Source organism: Lynx canadensis, chromosome D4, assembly GCF_007474595.2.
Source record: "Lynx canadensis isolate LIC74 chromosome D4, mLynCan4.pri.v2, whole genome shotgun sequence".
Lineage (NCBI taxonomy): Eukaryota > Metazoa > Chordata > Mammalia > Carnivora > Felidae > Lynx > Lynx canadensis.
The window spans coordinates 11,016,751-11,044,538 of NC_044315.2; the positions used below are offsets into that span (position 1 = coordinate 11,016,751).

General features: G+C 46.4%; 1 protein-coding gene across 1 annotated transcript in view; it reads left to right on the forward strand.

The window, feature by feature from the left end:
- Window positions 1-22,726, forward strand: part of PGM5 (phosphoglucomutase 5) — a 179,831-nt gene extending 157,105 nt beyond the window's left edge. The window contains exon 11 of the mRNA XM_030293823.1: window positions 22,536-22,726. Coding sequence (XP_030149683.1) covers window positions 22,536-22,625 — 90 coding nt within the window. The 3' untranslated portion in view covers window positions 22,626-22,726. The remainder of the gene's footprint in view (window positions 1-22,535) is intronic.
- Window positions 22,727-27,788: the final 5,062 nt, after the last annotated feature.

Here is a 27,788-nt window from a genome sequence, read left to right on the forward strand (position 1 = left end):
TCAGATTTCGTGAGGCAAGTTTCCTTCTTTTTCCTATCCAAAGCAGTTGCTTACAAATGATTTTCAGATGAGCAGCACTATATTTAGGAAGAGAAAGGAGAACTACTAAGGAAGAACTCGTGGATACATGGGATGAAAAAAGGAAAGCATGAGAGAGAGCCCTGGTGAATACCTGGAACGTATGGGAAACATGTCCATAGGTGCACAAAGCCAGGAGAACCTTGACATTGCATTTTGGGGCAGAATGGGGCTTCCAGGAATTGGCAACAGGCACTCTTGCACTTCAGATGCTTTATCGGTCATCCTCAAACCCACTCCCCAAAGAAGCCCCACATCCAATAGGAAGCAACAAGTCTATGATTGCTTTTTGTTCCTTGTTTGCTTCTAGTGACAGCCTCAGAAGTTACAGTTAGGATGGCCGGTGTGGTGTTCAACAAAACCTAAGACACTTTCGTGATGATTTACTAAGATTTTCCAGCTGTACTTTTTATACTGCATGTTTTCTATTGGGTTTAGCCACGTGGACATTTCCATACTGGGGAATCAAGACTCTGGCCTTGACTTACAGTCGCATAGTATATCTCATTTTGATACTGCTCAGAAGTTGCAGGCATCATCCTTTTAATGGATAAGATTCTATAAAAAGTTTAAAAGCGGCTGCAATTTAGCGTGTTTCTATCTGCGTTCTAAGCTCTTGCTACCCAAAGGACAAGTAGCATCAGCATCATGTGGTTGCTTCCTAAAGTGCAAAGTCTCAGGCCCCATCCCAGACCTGCTGAATCCGACTCTGCATTTTAACGAGCTGCCCCGGTAATCCGTGTGCACACTCAAGTTTGAGGCATCCTACTGCGACGACCATCGGGATCCTTATTTGCCCCTTGACCAGAGCAGAAAAATCCCTCTAAACTACTAGGAAGCCAGGCGATTGGCCTCTGCTCTTCCCTCCTCCTTCCAGAAAATCACAAAAAAGCGTAGAACACAACTCAGACAAGTGCTGCAAGACCTTTGAAGACCTCTTTCTGCTTCTGAGAATAATTAACAAAAAGAGAAGCAAGAAAGTCAGTTTCACTTTGCGTCTCCATAGAAACCCTGCCTCGCTTCAACTCCACAGTGTTAGACTGTGTTTTCTTCACACAGTTAATATCATTCGAACGGAGAGATTCAAAATAACCCAGGGAGGAGGTAAAGAAAGTTCTAAGTTGATTTTACCAAGATAGGGAGTCTTCCTAAAACTTTGGGTAGACAGTCTAGCACTATTTCTATCACTAGGTAAAGGTCAATCATATATATATATATATATATATATATATATATATATATATATAGTATGTGTGTGTGTTTTTATTTATTTTTGAGAGAGAGAGAGGGAGAGAGACAGAGTGTGAGCAGGGGAGGGGCAGAGAGAGAGGGAGACACAGAATCCGAAGCAGGCTCCAGGCTCCCAGCTGTCAGCACAGAGCCCGATGTGGGGCTTGAACTCGTGAACCACAAGATCTTGACCTGAGCCAAAAATCGGACGCTCAACTGACTTAGCACCCAGGTGCCCTAAGTATTTTAAAATACTTGAGGGTTATATGGCAGCTATGTCTTTTTTTTTTTTTTTTTTTTTTTAATTCAAGTTAGCTAACATACAGTGTAGTTTTCTTCAGGAGTAAAACCCAGTGATCCATCACTGACATACGACACCCACTGCTCATCCAACAAGTGCCCTCCTTAATGCCCATCACCCATTTAACCCATCCCCCACCCACCTCCCCACCAGCAACCCTCAGTTTGTTCTCTGAATTGAAGAGTCTTATGGTTTGCCTCCCTCTCTGTTTTTATCTTATTTTTCCTTCCCTTCCCTTATGTTCATTTGTTGGGCTTCTCATATTCCACATATGAGTGAAATCTTATATCTGTCTTTCTCTGACTGACCTATTTCGCTTAGCATAATACACTCTCGTTCCATCCATGTTGTTGCCAACGTCAAGATTTCATTGTTTTTGATCACCATGTAGTATTCCATTGTATATATAACCACATCTTCTTTTTTTTTTTTTTTCAACGTTTATTTATTTTTGGGACAGAGAGAGACAGAGCATGAACGGGGGAGGGGCAGAGAGAGAGGGAGACACAGAATCGGAAACAGGCTCCAGGCTCTGAGCCATCAGCCCGGAGCCTGATGCGGGGCTCGAACTCACGGACCGTGAGATCGTGACCTGGCTGAAGTCGGACGCTTAACCGACTGTGCCACCCAGGCGCCCCTATAACCACATCTTCTTTATGCATTCATCAGTCGATGGACATTTGGGCTCTTTCCATAATTTGGCTATTGTTGAAAGTGCTGCTGTAAACATTGGGGTGCATTCAAATCAGCATTTTTGTATCCTGTGGATAAACACCTAGTAGTTGCAATTGCTGGGTCCTAGGGTAGTTCTATTTTTAATCTTTTGAGGAACCTCCATACTGTTTTCCAGAGCGGCTGCCCCAGTTTGCATTCCCGCCAGTCGAGCAAAAGGGTTCCCCTTTCTCCGTATCCTCACCAACATCTGTTGTTGCCTGAGTTGTTAATTGTAGTATATGGCAGGTATGTCTTAAAGGCAAAGTTCAAGAGAACATGTTCTTTTGTCAAACGTGGAAGAAATGTTCAGCCACCGCACTCATAAAATGTGTATTAACTGTCCCTAAAGTCCACCGACAGTCTTTGTATCACGGAGAAGAATCTCTTTGAGTGGAGGGTCATTTCTATTTGTCAGTGGATGTTACTTCTTTTTTTTTTTTTTTTTTTTTGAACATTTAAAAATTTTTTTCATTTTGGAGAGAGAGAGTGTACGAGCTGGGGAGAGGGGCAGAGAGAGAGAGAATCGTAAGCAGGCTCCACACTCATCACGGAGCCCATTACAGGGCTCAATCCCATGGCCCGGGGATCATGACCTGAGCCCAAAGAGTTGAGTGCTCAACCAACTGAGCCACCCAGGTGCCCATCGAAGTTAACGTTTTTAAAAGAAGCCAAATATCGTTCGCAGATTCTTTAAAAGAAATCCTAATAGTCATAGTCTGGAAAATATTATAGTGAGTATCAATGGAAGAGAGATGTTACTTCTGATTGCAGTGACTTTGGGTGCCTTTCAGTCAACGAGCTGAGAACACTTCTGGTATTCTTAATCTTTTAAAAAAAATCGGATCTTCTGTGAGAAAAGATAGTATGAGTTTCATTTTATGGACAAGGAAGCAGAAGCCAGAGAAGTTGTTGTCTGCCTACCAAAGGTCAACCTGTTGGGGTTAGATGCTTGAACACACACTTCCACCCTACTCTTCTAGCAAGCCCGGCTTCCTGCTTAAAGAATAATAATAATAATAGTAATAATAATAATAATAATAATAATAATAGTGTTGATTCCTGTACATGGGCTAGATAGAAAGCTGTGTGTTTCGTGTTCTTTGGTTTCTTATTCTCATCACAATCCAATATGGTAGGTACTTAGCCATCCATGTTTTGTAGGTGAGAAAACTTTGGCCCTGAGAGTTTAAATGACCTACTATATCTAAGCAGTGTGGCTGGTATTTGAACCTAGACTCTGCCCCCCAGAGACCATGGTCTTAACTCGGGTGCTATACCCTGTGCTGTCAAAAACTTTGGGGATGTGCACCCCAAATAAATTCGAGTCACCGGGGTGCCCACCCTTCGTCTGGCATACCGTCGGTGCCCCCCAACCCATCCTCTGAGAATGTTCTCAGATGCAATCCTTGAGCCTCACAGTTCCCGAGTAGTGGGAAGTCTAGTCTAGCCTAGATTTGCTCCTCGTGCAAATCCGCCGGCCTTCCCTCAACGTCTTCAAGCTCCGCCTCGTGAGCACGTCTATTTCAGAAAAAAGAAGAAGATTTTAGTTAGAATGTCCTAGATTTCCTGGATAATGTAACCAGGTAAAATGTCTACTCATTAATATCAAAATCATTTCACTGCTTCTGCTCTGTGACTGCTCGTTCCGTGGCAGCAAATTCAGACGCCCGCGAATCCTAGATTAGGGAGTTGAAGACAGTAGGGCACAGCAGGGATGCCAGTCACACCCAGCTCTCTCCAGGTTTTGCCTTATTAACAGATGAGCCCAGCATCGCCATAGTTTCTGGATTTTTAGAAACCTGGATTTTTGTCGTATAAAATGGTGGTTTTTATTTTTTTTAATTTTTTTTTTCAACGTTTATTTATTTTTGGGACAGAGAGAGACAGAGCATGAACGGGGGAGGGGCAGAGAGAGAGGGAGACACAGAATCGGAAGCAGGCTCCAGGCTCCGAGCCATCAGCCCAGAGCCCGACGCGGGGCTCGAACTCACGGACCGCGAGATCGTGACCTGGCTGAAGTCGGACGCTTAACCGACTGCGCCACCCAGGCGCCCCTAAAATGGTGGTTTTTAAATACTGGCGGGAAAATGATCACAAAACAAAACCAAACCCCGTGTGAAGGACTTCTAGTGATTGTGGGCTAGGTGATTCAATCCACCCTCCCTCTGGACCAAAGAGGCTGAAAGAAACACATAAAAGCATTTTTGGAAAAACATCGGTGACCAATGATCTGATAAAAGGGCAACAGAAATAGGGAAGGAGTTGGGGCTCAGGGAAGTGAGCCAGAACACTTTCTATGCTAAGGCATTTGCCCGTTTAGGGGAGGTGCTAGGAACAGCCGCTTGTGGAAAATTACATACGTGTCGGTCCCGGGCCTCAGGTCCAGGTGGAAAACCTGGTCTATTACCACCTGCCTCTGTTGCCCGGAGGACTAACCAGAGGGTCAGATAAGAGGCACACCCGGGTGACAGATTGATGTGTGGCTGAAGGAAAACTGGTTAGAGTTAAGAACTCACCAAAAGCAGAGATCCTGGCACAACAATGCCCGTTCTAGATTGTAAACTCAAAGGGAATCATTCCAAAAATAACAGAGTACAGATTGCAGTCCCGGGGGTGATAAATCCATGACTCTGAACTGCTAGCTCCCTCAGAAGATGAAGGAAGCTATTCTTAAGTCGCAAGTTACTTCTCTGAGTAATTTCTCAAACAAAATGGCCAGCCGACTACGAAGGATGAAAGGCACTTGAAGAGACAAAGCGATGTGCGCAGGAATCGATACACATACAGGATAGAGGGTAAGCAACATGAAAGATACAGTGAGGTCTACCAGAATTTAACTGGAATCTCAAAAGGAGAGGAGAGACTGGGGTACTGGTAAACCTGGAAGGGATAATAGCTGAAGGTTTTCCAGAACCAACGAAGGAAATCAACCCACTGGTTCTAGAAACCCAAGCAGGATAAATAACGATAAATTCACTTTGAGACACATCAGACTAAGACTGCAGAATATCAAAGACGGACCACAAGGGGAAAAAAAAAAAAAATCAAAATCAAAGACACAGTTGTTTGATTGACAACTAATTTTTCAAAAGCGACATTGAAAATCAGAAGATGGAAATAACTGACAGTGTAGAAATGATGTTTCTAAAATGAGAGCAGAATGAAGACACTTAGACAGACAAACGCTGAGAGAATGGGCCGCCAGCAGATGGACCCAGAACAAGGTCTCAAGGACATCCTTCAGTTAGGAGGAAAATTACCCTCCATGAAGCCTCAAGCCTGCTGCAAAGGAAGAGAAAGCAAAGAAAGGCTGAAAAGAAGGTTGATTTATATAAACATTGACTGTATAAAACATTAATAATAATGCCTTTGGTGCTGAAAATATTTATCATGTTCTTGTATAACTCGGAGGAAAGTAAAGTTGTAGATCATTATTAGATTTTGATAAGTCAAGGATTCATCCTGTGATTTCTAGGGAACCATCACAAAATATAAAAGGAAAGGGTTTAATTTACAATCTAAGAGAGGAAAACACAGAAAACACAACTGAAAAATCATCCAAGAGAAGAAGGAAAAAGAGGTGGGTCAAAAAGCATGTAGGGTGGTAGATTTTTAAATAGAAATATATTCATTATTTCTTTAAATGTAGTTGAAATAGGGGCGCCTGGGTGGCGCAGTCGGTTAAGCGTCCGACTTCAGCCAGGTCACGATCTCGCGGTCTGTGAGTTCGAGCCCCGCGTCGGGCTCTGGGCTGATGGCTCAGAGCCTGGAGCCTGTTTCCGATTCTGTGTCTCCCTCTCTCCCTCTGCCCCTCCCCCGTTCATGCTCTGTCTCTCTCTGTCCCAAAAATAAATAAACGTTGAAAAAAAAAATTAAATGTAGTTGAAATAAATGCCCCAGGGAAAAGCCAGAGTGTGGATTTTTTAAAAAAGACAGAAGCTCATTAAAAGAGACATATCTTTAAAAAAATTTTTTTGATGTTTATTCACTTTTCTGAGAGACAGAGAAAGAGAGAGCATGAGCCAGGGAGGGGTAGAGAGAGAGTGAGACACAGAATCTGAAGCAGGCTCCAGGCTCTGAGCTGTCAGCACAGAGCCTGACGTGGGGCTCGGAACTGTGAGCTCATGACCTGAGCCAAAGTCGGACGCTTAACCAACTGAGCCACCCAGGCGCCCCTAAAAGAGACATATCTTAAACAAAAAAATAGAAAATTTGAAAGTTCAAAAAAAGTTGAAAGATATACAAAATAATAACCAAAAATCTAGCTCTGTTTATTTCAGATAAAGGTCTAAAGTCTTGCTAAAGGTGAAGAGGGAGTCATCAAAACGATCAAGGGTTTAATTCCCCTGGTTAGACCTAACAATCCTACAATTATAAAGAAGAAAATGGACAAAACTGTTAAGAAGAAATAGAGAGATGTCCAATCACCCTGGAATATTTTAACACCCCTCTCAGGAATTATTGGAACAAGTAGAAAACAAAAATTAGTAAAACTCTAGAATATTTGGACAATATAGTTAACATGTCTGACTTACTGGGCATGCATAGATACTCCCCCAAACAGTATCAACATATAAAGGCCTTGCATGTCACAGGAACACATCTAAAAATTATATGCTGGGGAATGAAATGATACAGAGTACTATCACAAGGGCAATTAGTAACAAAGTAGTAACAAAATGGATACAGGAAGCATTTGGTGGCATGCATTTTTAAATCATCTATTTGTGATAAAAAAAAAAAAAAAACTTTCCAGATAGGAATCAAAGGAGAGTCCTTTAAGCTCCTAAAAGGTATTACTACCTCTTGGAGGCGGGCTCTCTGTGCTGACTGTATTTCTTGCTAACTAGGGAGGACCATTTGATGAATTCATTTCCAACTCAAATAGGCTGGGGCTTCAGAAATACGAGCACCAGCTTTACATAGAATTCGTGTGTGTAACTTTCACGGGCTTCCCTGTGATTGCTGTGTTTCACGATTCTTTTTTGGTTTCTTTGTTGGCTTGTGTGTTTCACAATTCTTAACAAGGCACTTTTCAAATAGCGCGCCTGGAACAGAGAAACCTTTAAAGCCATAAAGACAAATAGATTTCAAACATTTTTGGAAGATGGAAAGGTCCGTCTAGGGTCGTGAGATACAGCACAGCTTTGTAGTTAGAATCAAGGCGCCGACTGGGTTCAGAGCTCAGCTCTGCCGCTTGCTAGCTGAGCTGTGGGACTTTGAGCAAGCTATGTAAACGCCTCCGAGCCTCAGTTTCCTCATCTGTAAAATGGAGATAATACCCCCTACCTCATAGGCCTTTATGAAGATGAACTCAATACACGAATTAGAGTTGTAGCTGGCACACAGTGGGTACTCGGTGTCAGCTGTACAAAAATCACTCAAGCAGAATCAAAACGTCAGAACCCAAGGCACGTTCTATAGATGAGGGCGAAAGGAAGGATTTCCTCCTCCCAAGATTTTGGCAAAGCCGGTAAATGATTTCTCCATCTTGCCGTGGAGGCAGTCCTGTTGCCTGTGACCTAAGCCCAGCCGGGAAACAACATTTTCTGGCTTCTGAGCCCGCTGAGGCACGAGCAGGCGTGGATTTGATGTTCGTATGTGCAAGCTGCAGGTTTAGCCGGCGAGGCCTCCTGACGGCCTTCAGAGACAGAGCCCAGCATGCAGGGCCGGGGACGCTGCTGGCAACCACAGGGTCTCTCATTTCATGTTTACGACAACGCTGTGAATCAGGAACTATTCTTAGCATCCCAATTTCAGAAATGAGGCACAGAGAGACTGAGAACCTTGTCTGGTAAGTGCTGAGGCTGGAATTAAACCCAAGCCCGACTGATTCATGCATTCACCCGACGTAGCGTGTGCTCTCCTACTTCGCTTAAGCCTGGGCTGCTTTCCTCCCCTAACGAAGAGTCAAGCAATGGAGCAGCCTAAAGGGCTGTCTAGACGTCTTACCTTTTGCTCTGGTCAGCTACTGTTGCTTAACCAATCACCGACAGCAATGATTTCAGCATGCTCACGGTCCAGAATTTGGACGCGGCCCAGTAGGATGGCTTACCCCCTGCTCCAGGATGTCTGGCGTCTTCCACGGGAAGGATTGAGAGGGACTCACGCGGCTGGGATCTGGAATCTTCTGGAGGCCTCTTCACCGTTTGGCCAGACTTGTACACGCAGGTCTTGGGCCAATGTGGCGAAGCGACAGGGCCTTCTGTGACCCAGCCTTAAAAGTCACGTAGCAACACTTGTGTAAACTCTATTGTTCGAGCAAGCTTGCCAAGTTTCAAGGGAAGAGGGACTAGACCCCACCTCTTTTTTTATTTTGAGTGTTTATTTTTGAGAGAGAGAGAGAGGAAGAGTGCACATGAATGGGGGATGAGCAGAGAGAGAGGGAGACAGAGAATCACAAGCAGGCTCCACTCTTGTCAACACAGAGCCCACCACAGGGCTCGATCTCATGAAGCGTGAGATCATGACCCGAGCCAAAGTCAAGAGTCAGACATTTAATTGAGCCACCCACGCACCGCTAGACCCCCACCTCCTAATGGAAAGAAATTTAAAGGATTATGCAACTGTGTTTTAAAACTAACTACCCTATTCTTATCCTTCTAATCGGCTTCAGAGTATCAGGTGCAATAAAGATGGCCCCACATCTAAAAGCCAAAGGTGGTTCAGCAGCATGGAATTTCCAAGGCATATTCTTTCTTCCTGCCACCTGATTTGGAAGTTGTTTTCAAAATGCATTTCCCACTTCATATCAGCGACTAGTGTTTTTATCGTCAAAATGGACTAGATAATGTCATGGTGACCAACAACTCAAAACTCTCAGTGGCTTAAAACCACCAGTGAAAACAAAGTTTCTTATTCACATTATATATTTTCCACAGCTTGATTGGGGGCTCTCCTCCACGTTGTTTGTCCTCTAGGGTCCAGGCGTCTGGAACATGGCTGGTTGCTATAATCAGAGAAGCTTTGGCTGAAAGCGAATATGTCTCCCCCACTTAAAAAAAAAATTTAATGTTTATTTATTTTTGAGAGAGACAGAGATGGAATGCGAGTGGATTAGGGTCAGAGAGAGAGGGAGACACAGAATCCAAAGCAGGTTCCAGGCTCTGAGCGGTCAGCACAGAGCCTGACGTGGGGCTCGAACTCACGAACCGTGAGATCATGACCTGAGCCGAAGGTGGTTGCTCAACCGATTGAGCCATCCAGGCACCCCATGTCTCCTCCACTTTTAACCCAATGGCTGGGAATTGTCAAAAGGCCCCATCTGGCCATAGAAGGACCTGGAAGCTCAGCCTTCTGTGTCAGGGAGCAGAGGAATGCTGGTATTAATGTGTGGCGTCAGTGGCTACCAAAGTGACCGACTACTGGGAGGTTACACTTATCATTTTGAATAATCTTTCAGAGCCTAGACCTATGAGGGCTTTGGGACCAAATATTTGTTAACTAATCTTTTCAAAACATATAAATGTGAGCTAGCTTGGATGAACGTGAACCAGTATGTGAATACGTTCAGATCTGTTACACAAACCGATTTTAAAAGTCCGACGAATATGTCACATCTGAGGAGACGTGGGAGGCCAGGTGGGGTTCCCAGCTGGCTGGGGTTTCATGATCCTGAAGTGCACCTTGAAGAAAAACCCATGACTACCCATATCGAAGAACCACTAGTCTTCAGAAATACCCCATAGTCCTGGCATAAGTTCACCCTGGGGTCAGAAATTCAAATGACAGATAACCCACCGAGGTGAGTACGACAGCCAGGCATGAAACAGAGGGAAGTTGTTGGTTGGAACTGGCATGCCATCTAAAGGCATTCAATTCTTATTTTATATATTCAATAAAACCTTGGATTGCAAGTACCTTGCTCTGCGAGTGTTGCGCAAGAGGAGCAAACACTTCTAAAAAATTTTAACTCGAAAAACGAGCAGTGGCTTGCAATACAAGTCGTACGTGACGCCGAACATCACACGATCGCAACTGAGCCGGTGGTTCTTGAAATTCGCCTTGATATACACGTGCTTTGCATTGCGTGCATGTTTGTGGAACTAATTATACTCGCAAACCAAGGTTTCACTGGACGTATATTAAACAGTATTTTAAAAATGTCTATATAAATTTTGTGCCAGCAAAAATAAGAGGTAACAGAGTAGATTGGGTGGCCGTGGACCTCCGCTTTGCATGCCTCCGTGTAGCCTCGGGGGTGGCTTTGAAGGTGCTCAGGTGTTAGTTCTGTTCAGTTACTGGTTTGTAGGATGACAGCAGTGCTTACGCAGCCCCGCCCCCACTGGGTGCCATGCTTGTTCTGAGTGTTTCCTGTTCATTAGCTCATTTCCTCCTCACAGCTGCTCTTTGAGGTCCAGGGCCCCCTATTCTGTGTAAGGAGCATTAAGGCTCATGGAGGTTACCCAAGCTCACACAACTCACAAGGGGGAGGGCCAGGCACTTTGGCTTCAGAGTCCCTGCTTGTAACTACTCTTCTGGACCACTCCTTATAGACTAAGTAGCACGACACTCTGTTAAGTGTGGTTTTCAGACCTGGGGATGTATCACAATCACTCCGGGAGCTTGTGAGGACTACACACTCCTTGATTGGTCGGTCCCCAGCTTCACCAAAATGGCGTCGCCATGACAGGAGCCCAGAACGGCATCCCCGGTGATTCCTTCCCTCATCCTCAGGTGACAGTCTTCTGACCAACCTTTGGGAGATTTCTTTGGAAACTTTTAATGGATCCATAAGGATCCAGGCTTCCCGGGATCTATATGCAGAAAGCCAAGCTGAATCCCATTATTGTTCCAACCCTGGGAACCATGTTTTTGAAGACTGATTGATTACCTGGACGTTGGCTTTCAGAAGTGGTTGGAACTGAAGTAAAAATAGGAGGCGAATGCTTACAAGGAGAGTCCTTTGAGCAACACCAATGGGACAGTGCTGCTTTTTTTTTAACCCCTGCTTTCCATCGTGTGGTCGGATTTCTGCTAACAATTCCGTGAGTGGTGATAGCCGGGTGGGCAACTGTAGTTTCCCTCTATGCGGGCAAGTGTGTTCCACATCAGGGAGACCATGGAAGTCTGTCGTGAATATACCCAACGAAGAGAACTATGGAAGACACAGTAGGGACACTTGAGGAGGGTGGGCAGAAATCATGGTGATGTGAATGAACCAACTAGTCATTCCTTTCACATCCTCCCACGATGTTTTTGGTGACAGAAAGGAGGCTAGAAAGGGAGGGGAGAGGAAAGGAGTGACGGGTGGGGGGCAGTTCTACAAAACATGAGCTGTCACATCTTGCAGGTTGGTTTGTGTTTGCACCACAGGACAATGACGGGGCAACAGGACTCTGCCTGATGCCTGACAGTGATGTCCACAAATGCTGGTCAGTGGTGTTGCTTTCTCCTCCCCGCACCCCCACCCCCCAATCTCCATGGGATTCTTCCAAGTGTGGAGCCAAATGGAGCTCACATTTGAACAAATAAGAAAACCGTCTTTGTGACTCTTCTGTTTTACTTTGGATCTGTAGCCTAGGGACTCCCTTTCACCTCCTCAAGTCCCAAATCAACGGTGAGAGTGGAGGGGTTGGAGGAGGAGGCTGGGCCTGCCTGGCCACGGTGGTTTCTAACCAGGCTTGTCACTGCGGTCCCAAAGTGCTGGTTTAGTTCTTGCTTCCAGTGAACTTCTTTGGGAGTGTTTCGTCAGCGTCTGTCTTGGGGTGGCTCTCTCTCTCCCTCAGAAGAGAGATTCTGCGGAGGCCTGGCCCGTGATGTTGACAAGATAGATGGTTCCCTCGGTGTGGGGCTCAAAATTCAGATTTATGTAGTCATTTTCCACAGTCTCCATTTGGCTAATTTTAGTTCTGTTGTGGATCAAGACAGGTAGATGTGTCAGACGAAAGAGGAATTAAAGTCAGGGCCCTCGTACGGATTATAATAAAGAGCAGAATGTTGGCAGCGTTTGGCATTTTTGCTTAATTTTTATTAGCCAAAGCGTATTTGATTTTATCTTCAGTAATAATTCCTCTTCTCGATGCCCCTCCCAAATGGGTTTAAAGTAGCCAGTCATCCTTCTTACCTAAAATCTGGGCTATTGTAACCCACGTGGTGTCTTAGAGGGCACCCTCGTACAAACTGGAAAAACCATCTGTGAGAGTGGGTAGGGTGAAGAGGCTTTCTCCTCCCCGCCTGGCATGGATAGCATCTTTGTGGGAAGACAGGGGCGCCCCTTTCCCTGGGAAGATGTGACCCTTGCCATCTCCTGAGATGGGCTTGGGACGGATTTCCCTCCCCGCTCACCCCTTTGGGCAGGAGCCCTTACAAACTGGCCTTGAGGGTTACAGATCACTGTCCTTGGCTCTCTCTGTTACATTGTGTGTATTCTGGATATATATATTTTTTGTGTTTATTTATTTATTTTGAGAGAGAGAGAGTGCGTACGTAAGCAGGGGAGGGGCGGAGAGCGAGAGGGGGAGAGAGAATCCCAACCAGGCTCTGTGCTGTGAGCGCTGAACGCAGGAACCGTGAGATCATGACCTGAGTTGAAATCAAGCGTCGGACCCTTAAGCGACTGAGCCCCCCGCAGGCGCCCCGTGAGTGTTCAGGATTTAAAGGGCAGTGGAATCAGAAACTTTTCCAGTGCTGGGATGTTTTGGAAACAAAGTCAGAGGATGACTCCAAGTTTATAATCCTCACAGGTATGGCTGGCTGCACAACTCCTGAGATACAAGGAATGTCACATTGTCCTTGGATTGCACGGAACAGACGATCTCCAACTTGGTCACCCCTCTCTGAGTTGGCAGGAAACTCAGTAGCTTCCCAGAGTACAGCATGAGTCCCGTATACTCAAACGGCCATTTGAGGCTCCCTCCCTTTTCCAAAGCATCTAAGACCACGCAGAAGGGACGGAGGCACGGAGAGGGTGCACGCTTTCCTGGGGAGAGTGCAGGCTTCTGTGATCGGCAGAGCTCTCAGCTCTCTGTGGGTTGTCCCCACTCTCTGAGGCACTGCCCTGGGCAAGGGCACAGGCTCTTTTCCCCAGTGGCCCTTGCCACTGCCCACTGCCCTCCTCAGTGTTGTTGCATCCAACAGGGCCCACACCGTCACCATTTCCAGAATGCAGAGTCCTTTCCCTTTACTGTCTTCCCGGACTGGACAGCTTTCTTTTGAAGCCTTCACCCCAGCCCTAGCATCATTTTGGTACTTGGTGCTAATTAGAATCCCTCAAGAACCTATTAACTCTTCCCAAGCAAAGAGGGGTTCCTGGCTTAAGAAATACGAAGCCTGGGGGCGCCTGGGTGGCTCAGTCGGTTAAGCGTTGGACTTCGGCTCAGGTCACGATCTCACGGTTTGTGGGTTTGAGCCCCGCGTCAGGCTGTGTGCTGACAGCTCAGAGCCTGGAGCCTGCTTGGGACTCTGTGTCTCCCCTCTCTCTCTGCCCCTTCCCTGCTCTCTCTCTCTCTCTCTCAAAAATAAATAAACATCAAAAGAATTAAAAAAGAAAGAAAGAAACATGAAGGCTGGACTCTCCTTTGGGTTGAGGAGGAGGCTATGGGGGAATGGATGGACAGTTTTGTCTCTTCCTAGTGAAGCTTCCTATGAAGAGACTGCCAGACACAAGGTTTCTCAGATCATCCACACATTAAATGCTGGAAAGCTCACCTCATCACATCATTTCCCAAACCTGCCATTTGTTTTTTTGTTTGTTTTTTGGGTTTTTTTTAGCATCTCTAATGGGCAAGACACATACCATGAGGGAAACAGACATATGTAAGAAAAGCTTTGCCTTCTAGTGGCTTAGAATTTACTTGAAGGGTGCAGAGGAAGAGAGCGGAGGGCAAACAACTCCACAAACTCCCGTAAATCAAGGCAAAAAGGAATCAGCCGAGAAGCAAGGGAGCAGTCTGGAGAATGGAGGGAGCCTCGCCGGGCAGGGTAGGATAGAAGGTCTCGGCAAGGCGGCCTCGAGGGATGGGTGAGATTGCACCATGGTCAGCTCACTCCAGGCAGACGTGGAGAAAGAAAGAGGGGTGGGTGGGCTGCCTCAGGCTGAGGGGTCACAGTTTCAGAGGTGCAAAGGTGTGAGACAAGGAGAGGCAGCCGATTGAGGAGGGCTCGCGAAAAGGAAGGGTGCAGTCATTTGCTGTGGCTGCTGTAACTCAGTCCCAGAGACTGGATGGCTTCAAACAACGGAAATGGATCTCTCCTGGTTCAGGAGGCTGGCATTCTGTGATCGGGGCGTCGCACTCCCTCGGGAGGCTCCGGGAGAGAACCTTCCTTGCCCCCTCCATCTTTTAGCAGCTGGAACCACGCCTGCCTTGTGGCTGTATCCCCCCCACCCTCGGGCTGCGACTTGTCTCAGCTCCTCTGTGTGCCTGTATGTGATCTCCATCTGCCTCCCTCATCTGAGGACAGCAGCGATTGCATTTAGGGCCCAGCTGGACAATCTCCCCATCTCAAGATCTTTAGCTTACTCACATCTGGAAAGAACCTTCCCCCCACCCTGCCACCCCACCTGAGGTCACATTGATAGACTCCAGGGATTAGGACTGACGTCTGGGGGGCTGTTAGTCTGCCCACCAGAGAGAGTGAGACCCAGCCACCCAGAGCCTAACAGCCATGCCAAGAGGGGCTGAGAATGGTCTCGGAGGGATCATCGGAGACTTGTACATCAGGGCGTCAGGTGAACGAGTCCGAGTCCCTAAAGCTCGGTGTGGTGAGGCTGAGAACAGTCGGCAGCTTCCTGCAATCCAGGGGTGGCAGAGGAGGGAGCGATGGGGTGAGTGGGGAGTGGGGGGTCGGGGAGCCACTGTGCAAATACGATCCGTGGGACTGGTAGCTGCTTGCACATGGGAGAGCGAGAGGAAGACCCACCGAAGGGCACTTCCGGCCCAGCCTTGGGAGAGATTTGGTGGGAGAGGCTGGTGCAGCCATGAGCTGATCTGGTGAGGAAATTAATTTTGGTTGGCCAGAAGTGTTGTTTTCTAAGGGGAAAAAAAAAAGCTTTTTTTCTCGCTGGTGGTAGAAAGCTGGGCAATGCTGGTCCCTCAAAATGACCCAAGAGAAACAAGTTGGGTGAGTTTATTTGATCAAAGTGATTTTGTTTTCGTTTGTTTTAAAAGTTTGATTTATTTTAGAGTACCCAGAGACCAAGGGTTAGCTCAAGAAATCCAAGGGTGAGTCCTGTCACAGGGCCAGGTCCTGGAGGCCAGACCTTGAACAAAGTAATAGATCCAGGCCCCCTGGTGGGAGTTAATGGATCTTTCCTTTAGAGATTACTGGGATTCACACGGGTTTGTTTTTCTTTTTTCTTTCTGCCAACTCTTTATTATTTTCCTCTGTTGTCTTTAATCTTTATTTTTCCTGGTTTCTTTCTTTTAATTCTTTGTCATCTTTCCCAGAGTCCCTGCCTTGGCATAACCATGGCGCCTTATACCCTCGTGGCTAATTAATTCTAACCTCGGGGTTAATTTCGCTCCCACTGGTAACTGCCTCATTCTTTCATTACCTATCAGTTTAATCCCCGAGGGAAAGAATCTGATCAGCTGGGTTTTGTCCCCTGTTATCTGGAAGGTTGCTGACCAGCCTTTGATGGCCGACTGTGAGTCAGGGACCCGCTCCTGGTCTGGTCAGCTGTGGAATTGTGTGATGTGAACAAGAACACCAAACTTTGAGGGGCGCCTGGGAGGCTCAGTTGGCTGAAAGTCTGACTCTTGATTTCAGCTTAAGTCATGATCCAAGGGTCGTGGGATCGAGCCCCACGTCGGGCTCCATGTTGCGCGTGGAGCCTGCTTGAGATTCTCTGTCTCTCTTCCTCAGCCCCTCTCCCCTGCTTCTGCTATCTCTCTAAAATAAAAGAATTTTAAAGACATTTAAAAAAAAAAAAGAAAAGAAAAGAAAACCGAGCTGGAGCAAAGAATTCGGCAGGCCCAGTAATCAGCACCTTGGAGCAGCGGTTGGCAAAGTGTGGGCCCCGAGCAGCAGCATTACCTGCAACTTGTTAGAAATGCACATTCTTGGGCCTTTCCTCAGACCGCCTGGCTCAGGAGCTCGGGGAGGGGACCAGCAGTCTACACGTTCACAGACCCTACCCGGATTCTGATGCACGCTCAGGTTTGAGAACCACTGCCTTAAACCAAGCCCACAGCATGTGGACTAAAACGAAATGTTGGCCTGAAATCAGGGGTGGGGGGCAGGGAGATCAGCAGGAGCGGGGATGCCAGCGGCCTCTAAGAATCAGGAGCAGGTGGCATTTGTTACCAGTTCCTATCTTATTGACTCTAGAGGGTCCGTATCTTCTGTTGGTCAGGGAGCTGCATTCTCCTGGGTTGTAGTACCTGCTCCCGACCAGGAACTCGAAAAAGTGCCGTTATCCCCTCCCTCCACCCCCCCATCCTCCCCACACCCACACCTCCCTGACCACGAAAGTCATGTTCCTCCTTCAAGACAGGTCCAGTGCAAGGTTCTCTCCACAAATTCTGACAAATCTGACTTCATAAGTGATGTATTTTTTTTCTCCAAAATTAGAAAAAATCAGTTAACTATTTACTTTGAGTCTTGTTACGTCCAGATCATTTACACTTCTCCTGTCTATTGCTTAGGGGTTTGTTTTTGTGACCCTAATTTACACGCATATGGATCAAAACCACCACCACAGCAACATAAAGGAGGAGGAGATGGGAGAAAAAGTGAAAGGAAAAACCCACTCTGTCCCTCCAGGGAGCACGAACAGGTTACAGCCTAATACAGGACAGGGCTTAGGGTGAGGTTAGCTAGATGCACAATTTAAAAAGGCACCCAAAACTCAGCAATCAAAATAAATATTGCAATGCAATATTTTTAAAAATCAACATCAGCGCTGGGGTGCCTTAGCGGCTCAATTGGTTAAGCAGCCAACTTTTGATTGTGGGTTTTTGATCTCACAGGTTGGTGAGATCAGGCCCTGAGTCAGGCTCTGCCTGGAGCCTACTTGGGATTCTTTCTCTCCCTCTCCCTCTCTCTCTCTCTCTCTCTCTCTCTCTCCCCCCCTCCGCCACTCATACACATGTGTTCTTTCTCTCTCTCAAAATAAATAAACTCAAAAAAATCAAAATCAACGTAATTAAAACCCACGATAAACAAAGCATCCGAATTTTAAGTAGGGACAGCCTCCAATTCCTTCTGCAGCCCAGTAGGCTTATTAACTAAAGATGGTAGGAAATATCTCTCCCAACTGTCCAAGATGGAGGAAGACATTGGAGCCACACTGAGAGTGCTGTTGGATGGATACATTGCCATCCATTTGCAGCAAGAGACGTACTCGCTCCTTCTTGCTCTTGAGCGTAGAAAAACTATGTCAAGCACTTCTGAGAAAAAACAAAGATGTTCTATTTCTCATCGATTAAAGGCTGTATGAGCTTAGTCCCTTTATTCATGAAGAGTCACCTCGGACCTTCTAACGCATTCACTTAACCAGAAACACTCTTCTTCTTACTGTCCCTCCTGCTCTTGGTCAGTACAGATGGCTGGTCCGTCCCGTCTGACCGCTCAACTGAGCTGGGACTTGTCCGGTGCAGTGGGTGACGACCCCACTGTTCCGTCATCCCTCCCACTTCGCCCCTTTCATCCAGTCTGTTTTCCTGGTCATTCCTCGTGTTCAGGATTGTGGGATGCAAAGAGCCGTCAAGGAGGCATCACTATGTTCTTTGCTCAGCCACCAAACAGACGTGTGACTCTGGGCCCAACCTGGCTACTCTCTGTGTTTCCTCATCTGTGACAAGAAGATCTCAAAACTCATGTTCCTCTCTGCCTCTCGTGCTACCTCGGAAATCTCACATGTGTAGGCTTCTAATTTTTAACTCCTTGGCTCACTATTCATTCTCAGGGCCTTTCCCATTGTCTCAGGAAAATTAATCTCCCTTCACTCTTTTTCTTTTTATTTATTTTTTAATGTTTATTTTTGACAGAGAGACAGAGCATGAGCCAGGGAGGGGCAGAGAGAGAGGGAGACACAGAATCCGAAGCAGGCTCCAGGCTCCGAGCTGTCAGCACAGAGCCCGACGTGGGGCTCAAACTCACAGACTGGGAGATCATGACCTGAGCCGAAGTCGGACGCTCAACCGACTGAGCCCCCAGACACCCCTCCCCTCTTTTTCACGATGCATGGGGGATGATAGAAGCGTTTGGGGTTCACATGTATAAAAGCTGTGATTTCTGAAGAAAACCATGACAGCAAACGTCCAGTGACCCTTCCACTTGCCCAGGGCCCCCTGCACGATGGTCACAGAAGGTCTCTGTCTGCCTCATCATCTTCTTTTTACCAAGCTGATATAGCCGCTGATATCCATTGAATACCTCCTAAGTAGCAAGCACTCTTCTGAAAAGCTCTGAGTTAAACAAAACTCCTGCCCGCAAGGCATGACCAATTATTCTAGAACATATATATTTACTTTATACACTCAGGCAAGAAAAAAAGACATTGCCCTATGATCCTTAATTTATGACTTGAAGCAACCATTCCACATTTTAATCTTGGGCATTTTTAGGGACCTGTCCCAGAACTCTGTAGGGTCATACAAACATCTGAAGACTTTCTGGGTTGCTGGAAAATGGGTGAAAAGACCTCAGTAGTGTTCAGTCCATGGTGATCATCACTAATGTCCTTCTTCCCAAACCCTCACAGTCCCTTGAGGGTAGATAACTTCACAGCTTCTGTGCTGTGCTGGCCTGGAGCTCTCTGCTCCAGTTGGGGGCCCCCATGCTCAAGGTCTTCCTCATATGGAGTCTCCAAAATTGTATTTCTCTCCTTTCCTTATGCATAAGTGCCACTGAAGCCTTTTACTCTGACATGATCAAAGCGAGGGACGAGTGCTTGGTTCATGAGTCTAGAAAGAGTTTAAAGAAGTAACTAAGCGCACATCTTGACCATTGTATTTTTAGCCCAAAACACCAAAGTATATATTTATTGTTCAATATTTTAATAGTGATCTCAGACCTTTTCTTTGAACATGAGCACACTGTGTGCTGGTGTGATTATCTTTCTTAAGAAGATTCCCACTCATTATTCATCAGTAATGTTTGCCTTTAATTTGTTTATAGCTAGCGGGAATTTAAACACACTTGAGGAGCAATCTGAAGAAAGTGTTTTGTACATTTTTTAAAAATTTAAATTCAAGTTAATTAACATCCAGTGTAATCTTGGCTTCAGGAGAGTGGAACCCAATGATTCACCTTGTACATATGACACCCAGTCCTCATTCCCAAAAGTGCCTTCCTTAATTCCCATCACCCATTTAACCCATCCCTCCATTCACCTCCCCTCCAGCAGCCCTCAGTTTGTTCTCTGAATTAAAGAGTCTCTTATGGTTTGCCTCCCTCTTTTTTTTTTAAATTTTATTTTTCCTTCCCTTCCCCTGTGTTATCTGTTGTGTTTCTCAAATTCCACACGTGAGTGAAATCATTTTCCTCTTAGCATAAGACCCTGTCTTACCATTCTGCACACTTTCTATTCTTCCCTAGTGTTTCACTGTATCTCTCTCACATTAATTTCTCAGGATTAGCTCATTGCCATTACCGAACTCTTTCCAAAACATTCAACTTAATTTTCATAGAACTCTTCCTGTGTATACTCACATCTCACTGGTTTACATACAGTTTAATAATTGCATATTCTGAACAACAAGCATAACAGGTATTAACTTATTTAGGAACAAACTTAACTGATTCCTGATAAGCACATAATCCACTCGTTAGAGGCTCAAGTAGGTGAGCAGATTAGAAAGTGATGTACTAGTCACAGCTCCTGTGCTGGTGACCTCATTCAGGATGTTTTACAGAAACAGAAAGCTTAGGTTTGTTTGTCTCCCAGTTCGGTGGAAATCAGTTAAGAGAATGTGGCAGTGTTTATAGCATTGGTTAAAACTGTGCTTCCCTATCACCTTGCCAGTAGATGCCATCACTTAAAGATGTGGAGTTCAAAGTTTTTGATCTCGACCCTTGCAACGATGTGAAGTCAAGTACGTCTTACTTTTTCAGTTCTTGAAGTGCCAAGTTCAATTTCACTGCGTTTTCTTAAATAGACGGGATGTTGGCCCTAATCCTAGCCCTAGATCTGAGGGAGAAAAAAAAGATATGGCATATATACACAAGAGAATATTACTCAGCAGAGAAAAGTATGAAATCTTGCCATTTCCAACAACACGGATGGAACTGGAGAGTATTACACTAAGCGAAATAAGTCGGAGAAAGACTGTATGGTTTCACTTATATGTGGAATTTAAGAAACAAAGGAGAAAGCAGAATTTAAAAAAAAGAGAGAGAGAGAGACAAACCAAGAAACAGACTCTTAACTAGAGAACAAAGTAATGATCCAGAGGGGAGGTGGGTAGGGGGTGGGTGAAATGGGCAGTGGGGATTAAGGAGTGTGCTTATGACGGGGCGCCTGGGTGGCACAGTCGGTTAAGCGTCTGTGTCCGACTTCAGCTCAGGTCATGATCTCACAGTCCATGAGTTCGAGCCCCGCGTCGGGCTCTGTGCTGACAGCTCAGAGCGCGGAGCCTGCTTCGGATTCTGTGTCTCCCTCTCTCTTTGCCCCTCCCCTGCTTGTGCTCTGTCTCTCTCAAAAATAAAACATTAAAAAAAAATCAAACAAGTCTTATTCACTTGTCACTTAGGACTACCCTGTGCCTACACTCCACTGAGGACACACTGGGCTATTGCGCTTGTTCTCGGGCCCTGGGCATTTGCTTGTGCTCTTGTTGTCCAGTTAGAACACATATGCTCCCTTCATCCCTGTCTCTGTCAGGAAGAGGTGAGGGTTGCATGTAACAGAATTCTCCTCTCCCCTCTGAAAATGACAGGCTTTATTCTCCTCAACACGGTATCTTTGTTTCTTCCCTTTATGCCAGTATTTCCCAAATGTGTCTTTTATTGGTATCCCTGTAGTAGTATTTGTCCTGAAATGGTCTTACTTTTCTTTCACTTCAGTACTTATTTATTATAGAAAGTTTTCATCTACATGAAAAAAAAAACCAGTATCCCTTGATAAATAAAAGCTCACCACAAAAATGAATCCAATAAAACCTGCAATGATAGTGCCTTCTATCTAGGTAATGCTTGTCTGAGGCACGCTCTCTTTTGGTTAATGTATTAAAGAGTTTCTCCTTGATGCATTAGGATGATTGAAGAAGAATGGAAAACAGAGTAACTTTCTCACATTTTGTAGGTAACGCCATGTCCGTGAACCATCTAAAATAACTTCCCGTGTCATCTATGTGTATGTGTACGTGTCCCACACTCTGGGAAACGATGCCTTACTCCTGTGACCTGATAAGCAGCTAGAGGGCAAGAAATGATTCTCTTCTGCGTGTCCTTTGCCTTTCTGGGGACCTATTGCTTAGGTGTCTAAACCACCCTCCTTCTGGGGGACCTTGAGGAGCCTTGTGAGCCACCGTGTTATTTGTTTTTTTTTTTTTTTAATTTTTTTTTTCAACATTTATTTATTTTTGGGACAGAGAGAGACAGAGCATGAACGGGGGAGGGGCAGAGAGAGAGGGACACAGAATCGGAAACAGGCTCCAGGCTCTGAGCCATCAGCCCAGAGCCTGACGCGGGGCTCGAACTCCCGGACCGCGAGATCGTGACCTGGCTGAAGTCGGACGCTTAACCGACTGCGCCACCCAGGCGCCCCGCCACCGTGTTATTTGATGGGAAGAAATGAACAGTTCTTTCTGCGACGCTGGCCGATGGGTTGGTCTTCTTCTCTTGGAACATCAAGATAGTAGGCTTTTCAGGCCTGGGGTCACAGGCTGGAGAATGAATGTTTTTCCTCAAGTTCTGGTGCACGTACGTGTTTTGGGGGTGTACATGGTGTCAGGGGCAGGGAGTGTAGCAGAGGAAGACTGTGGCGTTTTCTGAACTTCCTTAATTCACAGAGTTCTGTTCATGAAATGCCCCAATGCTCTGGGAGCTGGGGTGGTAGGTTCGCGTCTGAGATCAGCATTTGGGGGGGGGGGCGGGACAAGACTCTGGAGGCCATCTCCTCCCCAGGGTCCCCGCCCTACTCCCTCCACTCTCCTTTTATGGAAGAGGAACCAGGGTCTGGCAAACAGGTGTCGCGCCAGCTACTGACTCTGCCTATAAGCTACAAATCATACTTGAATCCAGACGCTTGCGACAGAAACCAATCACAGCAGCCCTCCTGTGACTGATGTGAGTTGTTCATAGACTGTTTTTCCTCCTTTTCCAGGCAGTGCTGAGCCCTCTCATAGCCATTGCGCTGAAAATCTCCCAGATTCATGAGAGAACCGGCCGGAGGGGCCCCACAGTCATCACCTGAGTGGAGGAAAGATCAGTGACGAGGGCCAAAAGAGAGCGCTTGGCGGGACATACTTCACCCACGCCTTCTTGCTACCTGTTTGTGCCTTTTACGACTTTGGGGAAAAAAAAAAGATAATATGTTTATGGGGGGGAGGGGTGGGGGGGAGGAGAAAAAAATCTGTTTTGTTTGGGTTTGGCTCAGTTCCATCAAATGCAACAGGGGCTTCCGTTGTCTGTTAAAGCTGCACTATCATTTGGTATCCATATTTTAGCATGCAAAGGAACCTCACCTTTTGAGAAAAGAGTTAGCGGGCTGGGAAGGTGTCCATCCTGGCATCTGTGCGCCGTTGCTGTCCGGTGTGGAAAGGTGCTGAAATCATGGTCAGAGCGCAGTGCCAGAACTAAACTGACCCGAAGGCACAGGTGCCCCTGGGCGGAGCTCAGAAGACTCTCCTCGGCGTGGTGGAGGGCTTGGCTCTTCATCCTGGGTCAGGTCTCCCGTGGGGGGAAGGTTGGGCCCCTCATAGCGCACCTCATGCCCACAAGCCACCGTATGGCCCCTTCCCCCACCCTCCCATCCCCCCGGAGTCCCCAAGCCGAGTTCTCTCACGCCTTCCAGAGCATTCTGCAGATCACAATGGCACACTTCCAGCGAAGCATATCAAAAGGGTGTTTTCCTCTCTTATTTTGTAAATATTATTTTCGCTATTAAGCTGGCTGCGTTCTTTCCAACTCAGCCAATCCTCGTGCAGGTGGAGAGCGGTTTCTTGGCAGGACTCTGCAAATGAATGCCTACGGTCCCACCAGCGCTCCCTTGATGCCATCATGTACGGTGACACGGGGGTTTACATTAATTCCTCCTGGGAAGACAGAATACCACCATGTCCACTGTCTCTCTGACTTTCTCTCTCTCTCTCTTATAAGTGTCTATTTTAATGCAATCGTTTGGACATAGTTCACATCTTACAGCGGCTGTAGAAGGAGACAATGTGATGGCGTAAAAGTAGGGAATAGAGTACTTACTGGGTGGTGGTTATGGGCCTGATGAGGGGTGGGGGGCCCCTGATGGAAACCAGAAGGTCACAACTGGCTTTCTTTGCCCAGGAGCAGGATATTGCGGCCCTAGCAGCCTCTGTCTGTACTCAGCCAGGACACTCGGTGTGGTGCGTGGGACCTGTTTGCATATGTTTTGCTTCCTTGGGAACAGCACTGTCACTTACCCCGTCGTCAGCACAGATGACGTGATGCGCTTTGACTGTTAAGCAATGTGTTGTTGCTGTAGTCAAGACTCGTGCAAGCAGGGAGATGTTCCCAGTAAGGGATTTGTTTCCACTTTCTATCTCTGCTTCTGTCAGAAAGTCGCTAGGACACTTAGTAGCCAATAAAAAAGAAATTCCTTATTTCAACCTTTTGCACGGATTGTGGATTTTTGCTTGTTTGTTTCACCATATTGGTCACACTTTGCTAAGTCTGTCTTTCAGAACACTCCCAAGGGCTGGCTTTCATTAAATTACATAGATGGAACCAGAAAGGGCAAATTGCTCAAAACTGCCCTCGGGAGTCAGCAGAAAAATAAATTGGCAACTGGCATTTCATCATTAAGTATCTTCATTCTGTAATAATGGAGGGTGGCTTGGAGCAGAGATTCTAAAGTTATGATATTTGTCAGCGACGAGCGCAATTTGCCTTAAAGCTTCGCTTCTCACTGTCTTTAAGCGGATGCCTGTGTCAGCCATGTATTCACTGCGCGGCTCTGTGTGGGTCAACACACCTTGGATGCATTATTAGGCTTACCTCCTAGGTCAGAAAATAGGTAATTTTTCTCAAGTTGCTGAATTTTTGACCATCTCTAACTTCGAGGTTCAAATGTAAATCCTCATTTACAAATTCTGGGTTTTTTTTTATTTCTAGCATATGTGTCTGGCACAGCCCAGGTATTCATTCATTCATTCATTCATTCATTCAGCAAACACTGATTGAACAACTACTTTATACAGAGTCCTGTTTTTGGTGCAGCGAGATGTACAAAACATGATTCCCGCTCCCGGGAGTTTGTAACTTGGGAACAGGAGGATGTGAATGTTAGGGTAGAGGTACAAGCAACACGCTTTGGGAAACACAGCAAGGTGGACTCTGAGATGACAAGACCCGTGGCACTTGAGGGGTTTCCCAAAAAGTGGGGCTTCCCGGGACTTATAACCATTTATGTAGTTTCACCAGGGGTCGGTGTAGCGGAACGAAGACTAAGAGTGGAGAGGTAGGGTGACTGAAGGGGAGGCTGGCCTTGGGTCCGGTGGGAGGATGGCATGGACGAGTGAGGTCGAGGGAGACACCGTGTTATAAATATCAGGCGGGGCATGGGTCTGGGCCCAGCTATGGAAAGAAGCAACTGCACGGCCACCTGTTTTTACAGAGCTTTTTCTCAGCTAGGTTGCCAAGGAGGAGGTCGTGTAGTGACCCTAGGACACAGCCTTTCCCTCTGGAAACCTGCTCAGTTTCACATTGCCGGGATGTTCTTTCCACTCTGCATAGAATCCAAGCTTCTCTTGCAGAACTATATACGTATCTGCTCTTGCCTTACCCTTAGGAGACGTTAAAGACAGGAAATCCCTGGTCTCTCTGTCTTAAAGGTGAATCTCCAGCCACCAGTCTTTCGGAAGAATGAACGACTGGAGAGGTCCAAGAATTTTGTGGGGACCCCAGGAGGCAGTCATAGAAGATGCTGTGGATGGAGTGTGGCAACTATGAGGGCCCCCTCTTCTACTCGGCTAATATTGAGGGGTTTACTCGCTACACCATGTGCCTCCAGAACAATCATGAGCAACAGTGTGGATGGTCCAATGGTTCCCAACCAGGGCAGTGCCACTACTTACCCATGGGGTGTTTGGAAATGTGTGTGGATACACGCCAAGGAGGCATTTACAGGGAGGAGACCACGATTCTAAATATCCTGCCAGGTGTCAGCCAGTCCCTTAGAACAAAAAAATTGTTTTGCCTCATTCGTGATTCTTGGGTTTATTAGCTGACCTTGAGAATGGCAGGCAGCCATTATTAAAATGAGATCATGTATGAAATCTTACTGATCCAAGGTACGGCCTATATCCAAAGTACTCACGGAACAGATCGTTTTGTGTGATGTTTCAGACTGAAGGCCTTGGACATGACCTGAAGGCTTTCTACACGGGAAGTCTCAGATTGATGGTTGGCCCCATGGTGGCACATTGGGCTGACAGTTGGCTGTTCTGAGCCAGCGGTCTCTGCAGATAATAAAGGCAATGACGGGGCCAATGGTGTGCTGACTTCTGATTGGCCAACTGTGGGTCAGTGTAAGGCATGGGATTTACTTCGACAGCCATATCCATCCGCCATGGCAGGTGCGTGGAAGCTGGAAAGCACCTGGGGGATCTGGTAGCGACAAAACAGGTGACTCCGTTTTATTATTTGACCGTGCACTGGGTGCTCTTGGAGCACATGGACACTGACATCTCAGACACCTGCCTGGAGGACATTTCCTTTCCCGAGTGGAGAAGGGCCTGAGAAAATCGTGCACCTTTCGAAATGACGTAACTGCCCGTAAATCAGTTCCTGGTCCTTCAACAGTTACAAACAGCAAGAGATTGCCAGAGGCAGCAGAGCTTAGCAGATGCCTTTTCCACCTCAACTGGCCACAGTCTTTATCGGTGGACGTGGCTCATGCAGTTGACAGCCCATCTGGTATGTGAATCAGCCTAACCTGTCATGGAAAATTACAGAACATGGTGTATGCATTATATACCCACATCCTTATCGTCTTTTCATGTCTTTTCATGCCTAGGATGTGCCCTGCAATATAGGGAAGCTGAGGAGATACCTCACCAAAGACCGTGTGTTTATGTAGAATACTTAAGGTATGGGTAGACTTACCAGTAAAAGGAGTTTTGGAGTGGAGAGTTCAAATATACACCTGCTGCATCTTGGATATGCGTAAGATGCAGCATAGTTACTATAACCGACCTCGTGATGCACATCTTCGGGGGGGGGGGGATGGGGGAGTACTTAAAGTTGCTACTCAAGAGGGATGTTACAAGATTAAAATACTGAAGAGCCAGCACCTCTGAGGATTCCCCTTCCTCGATGGGTGAGTCTACCATTCCCATTTGGGAGGAGGGAAGGAGGGAAGACTGTGGTGGGAGTTTGCCTCTTCCCCGCACTCTTATAGCCTACAGGCCTCCCTTGCCATCCAGGGAATCGTGGTTCTCCACCCATCACCATTCATTTCACCACATACTTAAGGAAGACGAGGGGATGCAGTGTATGCCTCCTTGAGTAAATCTCCCAGGGGTGGCCGGTGAATCTTACGAAGCACCACGGAACACTTTTGTTCTGAGTTGCAGTGGGGCTTTATTGTTGGGCCTCTCAAAGGTGAGATTTGTTTGGGGTAATCCCCATGTCCTTGAGGCAAGCTTGCTTCAGAGGACATATGTTTTTAAGAAAGCAATGAATGTCTATTAGTGGTCCTTATTTTAAGTACAAAATGTATTGCAGTAAAGAGATCAAAGCGATTCTCTTAGTGAGTGTGTTTCATGTGACTATCAGAAGTGGGAGTAACCATCCGCTACAAAGCAAACTCTGGAAGAAAGCCCAATGACAGAGTTTGTTCAGGTCAGTGGATGCTCTCAGACCCCAGAGAATATTCCAGGAGAACAATCTCAGTAGAGCAATGGAAAGACATGACAAGAGAGAAATAATAAATTGCGTTGCAGATAAACGATCACCTTCCTGTTGGACAACCATGACTGGCCTTCGTATCCAGTTATGCCCTTGATGTCAAGGATTCAAATCACGGATGCCCAAATTCATGTTTCATGTAAAGGGACCAGGATTTCCTTTCTTGTGGCTTCCTGTGTATTTGTCAGGACACGCATAATCTGTGCACTCAGCAAAAAAGGAGAAGAGGAGGCCATGGAGGCCCCATTCCGTCTCTACAACTCTCTTCCTCCTTGAAAGATCTTCACCCTTCCCACCACTGTCCAAACCATCTTTCGTCATCGACGGAATGATCAGAGGCAAGGAAACTGCACCATGAGGTGAGGGCCAAGCTCCTGGGCAGAAAACGTGGGGGGGGGGGGCTTATTTACATTTTAAAAGTGAACCCTATTAGATGTCAATGACAATGAAAAAATTTTAAATCTTTTTTAAATTA